At 54.7% G+C, this 13,594-nt stretch overlaps 1 protein-coding gene across 1 annotated transcript in view; it reads left to right on the top strand.

Moving 5' to 3' along the window:
- Positions 1-13,594, top strand: part of COL13A1 (collagen type XIII alpha 1 chain) — a gene marked incomplete at both ends in the record, with an annotated part of 158,418 nt that overhangs the window by 110,524 nt on the left and 34,300 nt on the right. The window contains 10 exons of the mRNA XM_080694674.1: positions 3,387-3,431; positions 4,236-4,268; positions 4,930-4,956; positions 6,210-6,263; positions 7,070-7,156; positions 8,499-8,552; positions 9,820-9,864; positions 10,183-10,251; positions 11,616-11,639; positions 13,529-13,591. Coding sequence (XP_080550800.1) covers positions 3,387-3,431; positions 4,236-4,268; positions 4,930-4,956; positions 6,210-6,263; positions 7,070-7,156; positions 8,499-8,552; positions 9,820-9,864; positions 10,183-10,251; positions 11,616-11,639; positions 13,529-13,591 — 501 coding nt within the window. The remainder of the gene's footprint in view (positions 1-3,386; positions 3,432-4,235; positions 4,269-4,929; positions 4,957-6,209; positions 6,264-7,069; positions 7,157-8,498; positions 8,553-9,819; positions 9,865-10,182; positions 10,252-11,615; positions 11,640-13,528; positions 13,592-13,594) is intronic.

Raw genomic sequence — 13,594 nt, forward strand, 5'->3', positions numbered from 1 at the left:
ACACACACACACACATACACACACCCTGAGCCTCCTCAGCACAATGACTGCAATCCACCCTTTCCATGCCTTGGTTTTTGGCACCAAGCTTAAAGAGCCAGCCTCCCAGAGGAGTGGCCAGCTGCCCAGGAGTCACAGCTAAGACCCTTTGTAACACTCTGAGCGCCCACTTACCCGGGCACAGGATGGCCCAGATTGGTGACTGAGAGACCCTGGGAGAGCCTCTGGGGTTCCCACTGGGAAGACAAGGAAGGCAGAGTGAGAGAGAAATCAAAGCCCATGGGCTAGGACAGATGGCAAGAGCCAGGCCCCTGAAGGAGCTAAACTGAGCAGGACTCCTAACCTAAATCTTTGAAATAGGAAACCTTCAGATGAGCAATGAAAAGGAGGCAGCTCCTTTTCATAGATTCCACAAAGGCATGGAGGAGCAGCTCCGGGATCAGAAGAGGGTCCCTGTCTTCCTCCATCCTTAGCCAGCCCTCCATCACTAGCACATGTGTCCTGTCACAGTGGCCCTGGACCCTGGAGAATGACCCTGACCCCTCTCACCTCCCCCACCATTCAGGAGCAATGATTCCTGGTCTATGAGGGACCCAACCTCCAGCCTAAGGTCAGGTGGGGACGACCCTGCAGAAGGAAGCCCTGAGCAGTGACACTAATGAGAGGGGATTTTGCGAGGGGGGGGGGGATCAGCCGGCACCCCTGCTTCCTGCCCAGCAAGGGGTGGGGAGGCTCTGAGATTGGGAATCAAGGGAGCCTGAGTCATTTGCAGAATTAACAGACTTGACCCAGAGGGGCAGGGAGGGGCAAAGGTCAGTCACCCTAAGGAGGATGGCTGCCTCCCTGGGAGGCTCCAAGCCCAGATTTCCCTGGGCTGTGCATGGTATGTCTTGACAAACTCAAACCAACATGGGCCGAAGACAACTCCAATTAGCCTGGAACCCCTCTCTCCCCAGGGTTTTGCTCCACACAGTTTCTGCAGAGCTTAGTATGAAGCAGATACCCATCCTCCAGCCCTCCCCCACAGAGCCTTTTCCTGGTGCTGCCAGCAGGAGTGCCTCTCCAGCTCTGGCCTCTCCCCCTCCGTCTCAGAGCGGAGGCAGGGGCCCGGCAGGGCTGGCTGGGAGAGCAGGAACCTGACTGATCTCGCTGTGCCAATGAGCCTGGACCCAGAGGGGAAAAGGGGCTTGTGGTTAGGCCCATGGGCACCCAGCCCACTCCCACAAGGGGTGGTGGGAAGCGGAGGGCAGGACAGAAAGGGACCAAAGGAATGAACCAGAGGCTTCTGAACAGTCAGGGGCTCCCATGCTGACCCCCCCAACTGACCCTCCCATGCTGTCCCCCCAACCAGGGGATCTGGGCCTTCCGGCTGAGTCATCCAGATGGGTTCCGTTGGAATAGTAGCAAGGGAAAGCCCTCCGCTGACTCCTGAGAGAAGTCTTTGAGCCCACTGTGGCCTGGATGGCGGCTTCAGACAAGGTCCTTTTGCGCCCTCTGCTGGCCATAGAGCAGAGTTCTGAGTAAGCTAAGCTGTCTCCACCTGGGGGCGGGAGGGGGGACACAGGCCAGGGACCCCAGCAGAGAGGGCCGGTCCTGCTCTCAGCCTTCCCCAGTGGTCTGATTGAAGCGGGTCTGACATTGGTGGTAGCCAAGAGAAATCAAAGCCCTGTTTTGCATGCCTTAGCAATCTCCCCGAGCCTCTCCGAGCCTCTGTTGCTCACCTGAAAGTCAGGAAGGGAAGCTTGGGGACCCAATAGAGGAAGAGTGGAAGGCCCAGTGCCAGGCACAGGGCGAGGGCAGTAGACAGCTATCCCTCTCTCTGTCTTTTCCATAAGAAGGCACTTAGCAGCTGGGCAAACCTGGGGCACCTCGTTGTCTGCTGAGGCCTCTTCCTGAGTCTAGTGGCACCTTGCCACCTGTGGCTCGGGGGTCACTGGTGAGGACAGGGTGAATGAGGGTTCTGGCATTTGGAGCTATGGATTCTAGCCTTCTGCAAAACTCAGAAACTTGGCCCAGTAGGATGGCAGTAAAGTCGCCAGAGGCAGGTGGGAATCCATGCATGCAGGCCTCAAGTGCAAAGTGATCCTGGTTGCACTGGAGAACAAGCACTGGGTTATGGGGACAGCAGAGGGCTTCGTGGAGGGGTGGTGTTTGGCCAGCACCCTGAACAAGAAGTAGGGGTTTGAGTTGAGGAAATTGCAGAATGGCATAGACCCCTGAAGGAGGGCAGTGCTCTTTAGGGGCGTGGATGGTAGCAGGATGCCAGGTGCTGAGGTAGGCAGGACGTGGCCATCACAACCTGAGCCTGGCCTTGACCTGCAGGGGGTGTGGTGACTCAGGGGAGGCCCCGTGTGTTGGGGAGCTTGCCCCCATCTCAGAGTGGAGGTCCTGTCATAGGCCAGGAGAGGGTGGACCAGGATTCCCATGAGATGACAGAGAAGGGAGTGTAGACAGCTGGAAAGACCGGGCCAGGCACCCATCCTTGGGAAGCCTGTGAGTGGCTGGCACTGGGGGCTGGCCAGGGGGACTCTGTTGTTGCCCACTGCAGCACCGGCCTTCAGGTGGAGGAAGCCGTGGCAGCTGGGCAGCTGTTGCCTGTTTCTGAACCTGCCGGCCCCAGCCATAGCTTCCTGCTGGGGCTTCGTGTGGGGTTCGGCTCTTGGAGTCAGGAGCTGCCTTCCTTCCTCAGCTGATGTGTCGGGTTGTGGTCCTGACATGCCCACTCGTTGTTGGCATCTCCACCTCCAATTCCTGTCTTTATGCTATGTCTTTCTTCCCATAGATTTGGCATTCTCAGGGGTCAATAAAAAGGTTGAAAGTAAAGGGGGCAGTGTTGAGTGAGGGACAGAGCAAACCCTGCAGCGTTCCAGAGAGGCAACAGCTGGGCAGGTGCCTCCAAGTGAGCAGGACCAGGATGGGTGCAGACAGAGGAGCAGCACCTAGGCCCAGGCCCACAGGCCCTTGGCACAGTTAGACACAGGGGCTGGCGAGGGGAAAAAAATTCAAATAAAAAGAAAAGGGAGCCCCTGTCTGGCTCAGCCAGCAGGTAGCATGCTAACAAATCCCCATGTGAACATGAGACTCCAGGCTCTAGGTACAGGCTGCCGGGCAAGTGTGTAGCTGGCCTGTGGCCACGTGGGCTGCTCACACCCATACCTCTCCCTACCTTGCAGCACCAAGCTCCAGGCCCAACCAGGCCACCTGGGCACGGGTCTTTCTGCAAGCTCATGTCACATAACTGAGGAGGGTGGCCATGTGGCTGCAGCCGAGGCAGGTCCCCAGGGCTCAGCGGGAGCGCCCCTGCAAGCAGTTCTCACTGCCTTCCTCGCAGGCCACAGGCTGGAGTCTGGCACTCTTCTCACGGTTTCTCTTGTTTCTTCCTCTAGGGAGAGCGGGGTATGCCAGGGATGCCCGGCAAGCACGGAGCCAAGGTACCTTTGCACCTTGGGGGCTCAGGCAACTCCCAAGCCCCTAACCGTGAATCCCTCTCTCTGCACTCCGGGTCCCTCCAGGTCCCAATTTGTTCTTGGCCTTTTTCTCACACGCTGCTGAGAAGACGGCCTTGCTGAGAAGATGGCACACTCCCTCCCACACCGTCCTCCAGGCAGGCAGGCAAGGGGAGAGGCTCATTTTGGACCATGAGCAATCTCTCACCGTTGTCCAGCTATGGCCAGACCTCCTCCTGGGATATCTGGGTCATAAAAAACCTTCTTAGGTAACAGCTCTGGCTGTAGTCCTGAGACCCAAATGGGGAGTAGGGACTCCCCCCAGTCACCTCCTCTTGGGATTTACCAAGTTGAGCCACATATTCACTTTAAAAGAAGTGGCCTTGGGATAATACCAGTCCATGGGGGGTGGGGGGGAGCTGAGTGAGCCGTGTGTAAGGGTAACCCCCATCCACACACTATTTTCCCCTTCCCCAAGGCTCTCCAGGCCACCCCCCATTCACCTCCACCTCCTCCTCCTCCTTTCACATTCTGATGAAGCCCCACTACTCCAAGGGCAAGCCCTCAGGCCCCTACCCACCCTAGGTTCCTCTGTAGGCTCACTGCTCCCAGACCTGTCCTCAGGGAGACTCTCCTGGTGCCCTACACACCCCCACTCTCCCCCAGGGGTGGGGTGTTAGGCAGCCAGCAGAAGGTAGCCTTCCTCCTTCGCATCCCAACAGGACGAGGCTGGCCAGTTCTTTGAGCTGAGCTGCAGAAAACCTTCATGCCTCTTTCTCTCTCTGCCAGGGGGCTCCTGGGATTGCAGTGGCTGGGATGAAGGTCAGTAGATGTGGCTGATGACTTCACACAGCGGGGCGAGATGGGAGAGGTGGCACAGAAAGACAGCTGGGGCAGCAGGGGCTGGCGGGGTGGCCCCTGGACAGAGAGAGGACAGACAGGATTAGGCAACGTGTCTCTAAAGGCAACTTTCATGCCAAATGCACAACCTTGAGACAGATGGTTACGTCTTATAAGTAGCAGTGACCTCCCTCACCTGTACAGAGGGAAGCCAGCTCCCTGCTGTGCAGTTCTAGAATTCAGCAGTACTTGCTTCCAAAGCTTGAGAGAGGACAGGAGGAGTCGGTGCCCAACCCCCATTCTAACTACCCTTTTGGTTGTTAGGGGGGGGGGGGCACGGGACGGGACGGGACGGGACTGGAAGAACATTGCAATCTACCTACAGGGGGCACTGTGTCCAAACCAAATGCCTCTTCTTCCTCTTGCTGCAGTTAAGCTAACACCTACCCAACCTTCACCTAGAGGGAGGACAGAGCCCTCGAAGGGTCAGCAGCCGGCAGGCTTCCTTTGGCCGGAGCCTCCTGCCCGAGCTGAAGCCTGGGCTGACCAGCTGTCTAACTGACACCTCCCCACACAGCACCTCTGCCCATCTCTCTCTCTTTCTCTCATCTCTTTACCCCACTCTTTCTTTTTTTCTACACAGGGCGAGCCAGGGACCCCAGGAGCCAAGGTACTGATCCACAGGGAATGTTCTGGGTTGCATGGAGCTCAGGGGGTAGTGGGGGGGCTGCTACTGCTCCCCCTAAGGGCAGACTGGGTCGGCTGAGCACTGTGTCAGGAGCACACTGCCAATGCCCTCCTCCCTGGATCCTGGTCTGCCTGCGTGCCAGCTGCAGCGGGCAGTGGCCAGAGTCCCCTCTACTTACAGGACCCCCTTTCTTTCTCATCTAGGACAATAAGAGATGTATTGTGAAAAAAATGTCCCATGGTCAAATAAGTTTGAGAAGCACAGGGTTAAAATGCAGGTTTCTTTGCTGCAGGCCTTCTTGGAGCCTTTACTATGCTAAATATGTGTTGGGAAGCCCCCAAAAGGAAATATCTTATGCAGCATTTTCAGAACTTTTTTGATCAGAGCACTCTGCTTACAAGAGGCTTAGGGGACAAGTGTTCCTGAGGAAACTCTAGTCTACAGTAGCGGCCAGCCCCACCCCTCACCCCGCCCCCACACTATCAGTGACTTTCTCAGCTTAGCTCAAAGGGAAACTCTTGGGAGCAGCAGGAGGGGGGACAGTTTGCCAGGAAATAGGGGCAGGGGACAGGGGGTGTGAGCCTCGCTGCCCTCCCCCATGCTGCCACGTCACCTACAGTGGATCGTGGGCACACGGGTCCTTGAAAGAAGGGACCTGTAGGGTGGTCCAGCAAAGCTGCAGAAATCTTTCTCAGAAGCCATTGATTCCCCAGGGAGCCCAGCACACAGGAGAGCCTCCCTCCCCATTTCTGCTCCCAGCATCTCCTGGGATCTATAGGCAGGACCCGCATCCTCTTTCTTTAGACTCAGCCTGTTTGAGGGACACCCAGGTTAAAGCACACCCAGGCGCAGCCCAGACAAGGCAGAGTGGGTAGGGTCCCATCAGGACTCTCATCCCTCCCACTCCAGCCCTGCCTGGCCCTCCTCAGCGCCCCCCCCCCAGCCCCGCTTACCACAGGTTCTTAAAAACTTAGCAAGACCTGTTTCAAAATGAAAAGGGGGCTGGAGGGATAGCACAGTATAGAATGCCCTGGGTTTGATCCCAGTACTGTAAGCTGCAGGCTGTCACCCGTGTGAAGTGGTCCAGGGAAGGAACCAGCCCTGGGTTCAGGTCCAGGAGGAAGTAGAGCTCCAGGAGGGGCCGGTTAGGCAGGAGGGAGGAAAGCCAGGCCCCAGGCCAGTGGAGCATCCTAAAGAAGCAGTCCCTAACCCGGTGTGTCTGCATCTCCCCACAGGGCGAGAAGGGTGCTGCAGGCTCCCCTGGGCTCCCCGGCTTCCTGGGACAGAAGGTAGGTATGGAGAGCTCTGAACAGCGGGCTCCCTGCAAGGCGTCCATGTCCTTCCTGGCCCTGCATGTCCCCTCGGGCCCCAGCATTGGGAGTGTCTCTCTCCCACCCTGGAGCGTGGGTGGGGTGGCTGGAACATGGCCAGATGCTGGCTGTGTGTGTGGTGGGGTGGGGGGTGCCACAAGTTGGGCCCTGACTGGCAAAAAAGAAAGCCCCAATTTCAAGGCCTCAGTAGCTATGACCAGCTCAGATTTCCTTCTTTGTGCTCAGAAAACCCGCCCCTAGTCCACAAGTTCCAAAAAAGATTTCATGTAAAGCCATTTTTTAAAGGATAAGTCACTTAAAAAAGACTTGAGGCCAAATAAGTCTGGAGAGAGCTGTAAAAGGTAGGCCCTTTGGAAAGTCACAGGGCTCCTCAGCCCATCAGAGCTCTGAGAACCCTGCAGGGAATGGTCACTCTGCATTTCTCAACATCGTTCAGCTACTAGAACCTTTGTTTATATTTCAAATATACCCAACCCACAGAAGAGTTCCAAGGAACACACTTTGAGAAACGCCGCTCACACGGGTGCTGATGGACCTATTGTTTCAGCCTGGTCCCTGCTTGAGCAGCGTCATCCCTCCTCAACCCCACAGCTGGGTCTGGCGAAGCCAGGGTCTGAGGACCTCTGTCTGGAGCTCAGATACGTCAAGCCCCTAGGCATCCCTTGGGCCTTAAGCGGCCTCCTGCCCCAACTCCCCTGAACTACAAGGGAAAAAGAGGCAGGAGGGCTCTGGAGCCAGAGATGTGACTCCACCTTCCACCCCAGGGGGAGAAAGGCGATGCTGGCAACTCCATTGGAGGAGGCAGGGGCGAGCCCGGACCCCCAGGGCTCCCCGGACCCCCAGGACCAAAGGTAAGTCTTCCTGGGCTCGAGGAAGATGTCGACTGTGAGCATCTTCCTCCTATTCCCCTGGGCTTGTGTCCTGGACACCTGGCCTTCTCTAGCCTTCTCCTGCTCCTGGTATCTAGTTTTGCCCACTGAATTTGGAAAGGTCACATGGACAGAGCTCCTAAGATGTAATTGGGTCGGGGACCGACAGTCACAGGCCTTAGCACAGCCGGAAGCCTCACACCTGGGTCTGAGTGATTGCAGGCTCAAGTCAGGAGGCCCACCTGGTGCAGGTGCACCTGGAAGAGGGTGGCAGTGGTGGGGGCAGCCGTGAATGGATGGCCCTGGCTCTCCCTTCACCAGCTGGAATTGCAGCTGCCCAGAGCTGAGGGGTCCTGCGTTGTCTGGTTTATTTTCACAGCCCAGGGAAATGAAGGGTCTATCTCTTAGCCCGTCAGGAAAGCAGGAATCAGTCCAGAGGATCCGAGGCAGTGCACTCGTTCATTGCGCCTGCATTGCAGCCAGGCCTCACATGGGCAATGGGGCCGCAGAGAACCTGCCTTCACCTTGTTCACAACTGAGCAGGAGAAGCAGACCTGTGACTCACAGGAGGAGAGTGTAGGGAGCCCCAGAATCCCTTGAGGCTGGCAAGACAAAGTGGGTCTCCAACCAAGGCCAAATGGTGTCCTCAGTGTGGCCTGCAGGGAGCTTGCTAAAGGCAGTCCTGCACCCCAGACCCCAGGGGCTGTCCCATGAGCTGCAAGGTGTGGTGCCTGCAAGATGTGAGAGTTGGAGAAACCTGGCCACCATTGTCTGCAGCCTTAGACAGAAGGGTGGGAGAGCTAGAAGGTGATGTTCCCAAACTCAGGTCCACCGTCCAGGTCCAGCCAAATGTCTAATAGGTGAGGTTATTTGGATTGGGCCTCTTTCCACCTCTCTCTGCACCTCCCAGCCTGGGCTCCTGCAGCTCGCCCATGGTGCCAAGGTCCGTAAGCTCCCTCTGTCACCAGGTAAGACCTGATGGGTTGTGCCTTCCCGGTGCTCCCACTTCCCTGTAGGGAGCTAATGGTCGTGACACACTGACCCAAGGGCTCAGAAGGCCTGGCAGGGAGGCGCATCCAGTGAATGGTTCAGAACCAGGAGGAAGGGTTGGGGTAGGGAGGCTTCCAGAGGGAGATGAGAGCCAGGCTGGTCCCATGGGTGTGTGGGAGTCAGGCAAGTGGAAGGGCGCAGGTTAGCAGAGCCAGCAGGGAGAGAGACCTAAAGACTACAGCAGAACTTGAGCAGTAAGACCATCCTTTGCTGCCTTAAACAGCTGTCCCAGTGGCCCTGCACACCCTCATGGCAATGCTTACTCTTTCCCCAGGGAGAAGCTGGTATCAATGGCCAGGCTGGCCCCCCAGGGCGGCAAGGAGACAAGGTACATCAGCCCCCACATCTGAGATCTGCAGGACGAGGGTCAGCTCAGAGGTGCAAGCCTCAGCTCAGAGAAGCTGTACCTAGGCCTGGACCCGGGGCTCAAGGCTGCCTGGCCATGACCTCTGGCGTCCATCTTTCCTGGTTGACTAGGGCTCCAGAGAGCCTTCCTCTGAGTCACCAGTCACGCAAAAGCCACCACTTAGGCTGGGGAGCAATGCCAAGCCCCAGCTTTGTATAGCCCCCCAAGCCACATTTCTAGGTGGGGCTCCCACTTCTCATTTCCACAGCCACTCCAAGGCCGCGTGTCCCTCACAGTGCCCAGCAAGATCAGGGGCAGCTCCCGGGAGGTGGCAGAGACTCCTTCACTAGCTGACTGATTACAGAGTCCTCAGAGCTGGGCTCTGCCACAGCGCTCTCTGGGCCTTCATTGCTTTCTATCCTGGCTCCTCCTCCTCCTCCTCCTCCTCCTCCTCTTTCTCCTCTTCCTCCCCCTCTTCTTCCTCCTTTTCTTCCTCCTCCTCTTTCTCCTCTTCCTCCTCCTCCTCTTCTTCCTCATTTTCTTCCTCCTCCTCTTCCTCCTCCTTCTCTTCATCCTCCTCTTCCTCCTCTTCCTCCTTCTCCTCCTTCTCCTCCTTCTCCTCCTCCTCCTTCTTCTTCTTCTTCTTCTTTTTCTTCTTCTTCTTCTTCTTCTTCTTCTTCTTCTTCTTCTTCTTCTTCTTCTTCTTCCTTCCTCTCTCTCTCTCTCTCTCTCTCTCTCTCTCTCTCTCTCTCTCTCTCTCTCCATCCCATATCCCCCTCACACCTTACCTGGGCCCCCGAGGCTTCATCCTACAGTTCAGGTCTTTCACAAGGCAGGTGGGCTCTTAAAGAACCATGTGAACTCTGGCACCTGAGCACCCAGGCAGTGGGCAGACAGATGGAGCCCTGCCACCTATGCAGAATGGACATCAAGATAAACAAAGGCCAGGTTCTGCTTCCTAAGTAGGTAGCTGATGGAGGAGACCAGAGGGACAGAAGGAGTCACTAGTAACTAACACAGGAAGGACAGAAAGCATATCATGGCTATTTGAAGTAGGCAAGAACTCAGAGGGAGAGGGGGGAGAGGCAGGCTTTCAGGGCTTGCTTTCTAAAGGGGCAGAGCCTGCCCTTTATGGATAGGGAGGTACGTGTGTCCTGATGGTTCACACTAAGATGAGCCTCCTGACCCTCTCTGGGGACACCAGTTCTCCCTCGGCTGTATCAGCCATGTCACTCTTGTCATGCAACAGGGACAGCCAGGAGCCGCTGGAGAACAGGGACCAGCCGGCCCCAAGGTATGTGCCTCTCTCGCCTGGAGTTGCAGTGGGAAGCGGCCCTACTTGGGCTTTTGGGTAGGGGGTAGAGCGTGCTGTCTCTGAGTGGGTGGGCTGCATGGCCACCATGATTGGACTCGGGCTTCTCCAGATCTGTCAAGTCCCAGCTACTCAAGGGAAGGCTTCTCCGTTTGTTCTGCCATGCCTGAACATCTCCAAGGGCCCTCAAATCCTGGATAGACCCTCGCCAGGGACGCTGGATCACCCTGTGAGAGGCAGGGGCCGCCAGTGTGGGCTGCAGGGCCTCAGGCCATGGTTGAGATCTCATTTCCCTTCTAGGGATCCAAGGGGGAACCAGGGAAAGGAGAGATGGTGGACTACAACGGAAACATCAACGAGGCCCTCCAGGTGAGCAGGTGACAGCCAGAGAGTTAGAGATGTGGAGGTCCTGTGGACCTCGGCCATGACCTTCAACAGTGAGTCTCATGATCCTGTGTCCAGGCCTCTGAACAGAGCTTCCTGGAAAGAGACGCTCCCTGCTCCCTCCTCCAGCCTCTCGCCATTCAGCCTCCAGGAAAATGCCCCCCACCCATTATTTGGCATCAGGTGCCCTGGCTCTCTTACTTGACTCTGTGAGCCTAAAAAGCTATTAGAAGTATCCTGGCATCCCAGCAGGGTGCTGCCCATCCAAGCTCCAGGCCACATTTCTCCAGGACCCACAACTCCCCTTTCTCATGGTAGATTCTGCCCTCCTGGAACACATCTCCTCTTTATACCAATGTCATTCTGTCTTACGGGCATAAGCTCCCACCTTTTTAAGCAGGTTTCACTGTGGACCTTTGGGTCTGGGTGATCCTTGTGGTGGGACAAGGAGGCTGTACTTCTTTCACATCATAGGATGTCTGGCAGCATCTCAATCCACCAGCTGCCAGGAGCACCCATCCTCAGTTGTGACCATCAAAATATGTCTTCAGCCAGGCATGGTGGCACACATTTGTAATCTCAGTACTTGGGAGGCTGAGACAGGAGGATCTGGGTTCTTGGCCAGCCTCAGCTACTTAGGGAGGTCCTCTGCAACTTAGTGAGACCCTGTTTCAAAATAAAGAATTAAAAATCAGGCTGGAAGTGTAGCTCAGAGGTAGAATTCCCCTGGTTCCCATCCCCAGCACCACAAATTTTATATATATACATACATATACAGTCTTCAGACATGAGCAAGGTTCCCAGGGAAGGAGGGAGATAGCCAAGACTGAGAACAACTCTTTAAAGGAATCCATAAGTTTTTGTGAATCATTTATAAGGGTAAAACTTATGTTTAAAGCCCACAATCATCCCGTTGGTCTACTTCTGGAGTGGTTCTGTATTTTGCTATACTGAGTCTATTTAGATGGAGGTGTCTTGTGAGCTTGAAATCTGAGTTCTAAGAGAAGAGGAAAGAACAAGGAAGGCCCCCAGTGAGTGACTAGAGAGATAAGAGGCTGCTTTCTCTCCTTTTGTTGTAAAGAGAAGGAGAGACTGCAGTTTATTTCAGGACTGTCTGCTTCCCTTGTGGAATGGCTGGGAGTGACATTGGAGCTGTGAGATGCCCACTGCTCTCTGTCCATTCTACAGGCCTCTGAGAGAGGCGGGTAGGGGCTTGTCTGGGAGCCATGGAACCCACCTGTGAGGCTCTACCTCACACCTCTCCTTCAAGGGGCCATGATTGGGCGGAAGAGACCTTCCAGATGATCTTAGATTTGCTCCTCAACTAACTGCATGGTGTTGTTTTTTAGGAGATCCGAACACTGGCCTTGATGGTAAGTCTTCCCTCCTGCTTTCCCTGAGCTCTGGGCTGGGCACAGAGAGCACAGTCTGTAAGCAAGGGCCCACGGACTCACCTTCTTGCCACCAACAAGCATACTATGGGCTTCTGGGACGTGCTGGGCAGAGGGTGAGCCGAGCCGGGGCCAGGGGGCAGGGTTGGAGGAGGCCTCTGGAGCTGCCCATGCCCTGGATCAGGCTGTCCCCATGATGGCTTTCACTAAGCTGTGCACTTGGTGACAGTGTAACTCTGGGCTCTGATTATAGTTGTGTACAGGAAATAGCACTGTCCAAGAGGATGTTTTCATTTTTTCTCTTCTTTTCTGAAAAACCAGTAGCAGCCCTCCACACATTCCCCTTTTCTACCAGTCAATTTCCTTTTCTGCACTTGAAAACCCAGTGAATGCCATGTTGGGTTTCACAGGCGCAACTCCCAGCGACAGGCTTTCAGCCAATACTTGGCATTAATATAACCATCGCCAAGGTTAAGTTCCAAGGTAGAGAGAGAGGGAAGGTGTTTTAGTCAGCCATTTGTGTGTGTGTGTGTGTATGTGTGTGTGTGTGTGTGTGTGTGTGTGTGTAACAAAAAAAATGCCTGGCAAGAACAAATTAGAGGACAGAAAGTTTATTTGGTGCGGTGTCAGAGGTTCAGTCCACCGTCGGCTGGCTCCAAGGCAAAGACAGACATCATGGCAGCAGTGTGGCCCAGGAAAACTGCTCCAGACAGCCAGAAAGCAGCAAGAGGGAGGAAGGGACCAGGGACAGATAGAGTTTCCAAAGCCACGCCCTCATTGACCTGTCCCCACCTGCCACATCTTGGCTATACCTGCCCTGCAAAGGATCAAATTATGACCCCATCAGTGGACTGATCCAATGATGAGATCAGAGCCCAGTTCAGTGATTTCACCTCTGAACACTTCTGCATTGCCAGCAGTAGCTTTTCCAGGGGACATTCTCTGTCAAAACTCACAAAAGGAGATGAGAGCAAAAAGTCTTCAGATTGTAAGAATATCAATCTGCCTGATATTTTTCTTTCTATGTGCACAGAGCACATTTAGAGATGACACAAATTCAGAATCAAACGCTACCTCTATGATAACTGAGTCCCAGATGCTGCTATAAACTATGTGATTCTGGAATCAATGAGCTTTATTTAGAGACATTATCACTTGAAATAACTACTGAACATAAAACTTCCCTGGAAACATTTTTTAATTACTCTTAGGTATAGCTTACAATAAAATTTACCCATTGTAAGTATAGAGTTTGATGCGTCTTCACAAATAAATACGGTCTATCCACCACTCTACTTGCTACAGAAAGTTCCTCCATGAGCCTTGGGAGTCAATCCTGACTCTGCCCCTGCCCTAGGCCACAGCGGGTCTGCGCTGTCACTGTAGATTAGACATGTCCTTCCTAGAATTCCATGCAGTGGAGTCGCAGTGTGCCGTCATCTCTGTCTGGCATCCTTGGCTCAGTACAGTGTGTGTGGGCTTTGTCTATGTCGTGTGGAGAAGCGTGATTGGTTCTGTTTCACTGCTGGGTAGTATTCCATTCTATGGACATACTGTGAGTTGACCTGTTGATGGACATCTGGGTTGTTTCCTGGTGACATAAGTCATTGCTGGGAAGGTCAGATTTATCTTCTGGGAGTCTGAGAGGGAAGGGAAGAAGAGACTGTTGTCCATGGTGCTAAGCCTACCCCACTTCAACCCAAACACATGCTGCACTTGTCTTTTTGCACTTTGGGGCTCTCTGTGTTACTTCTTTTTAAAAGAAAAAAGTTTCTACTACTAAATAGAAGTTTAAAAATAACTCTAAGGCAGCCTCCTTCTGTACCTCCTGATTGGGAAGTTCTTCCATGTGTCCTTATGTTCTTTCCTAGGGACCTCCTGGTCTTCCCGGGCAAATAGGCCCACCCGGAGCTCCAGGGAGCCCAGGCCAGAAGGTA

This window comes from Muscardinus avellanarius (genome assembly GCF_963383645.1).
Source record: "Muscardinus avellanarius genome assembly, chromosome: 4".
Taxonomy (NCBI): Eukaryota; Metazoa; Chordata; class Mammalia; order Rodentia; family Gliridae; genus Muscardinus; species Muscardinus avellanarius.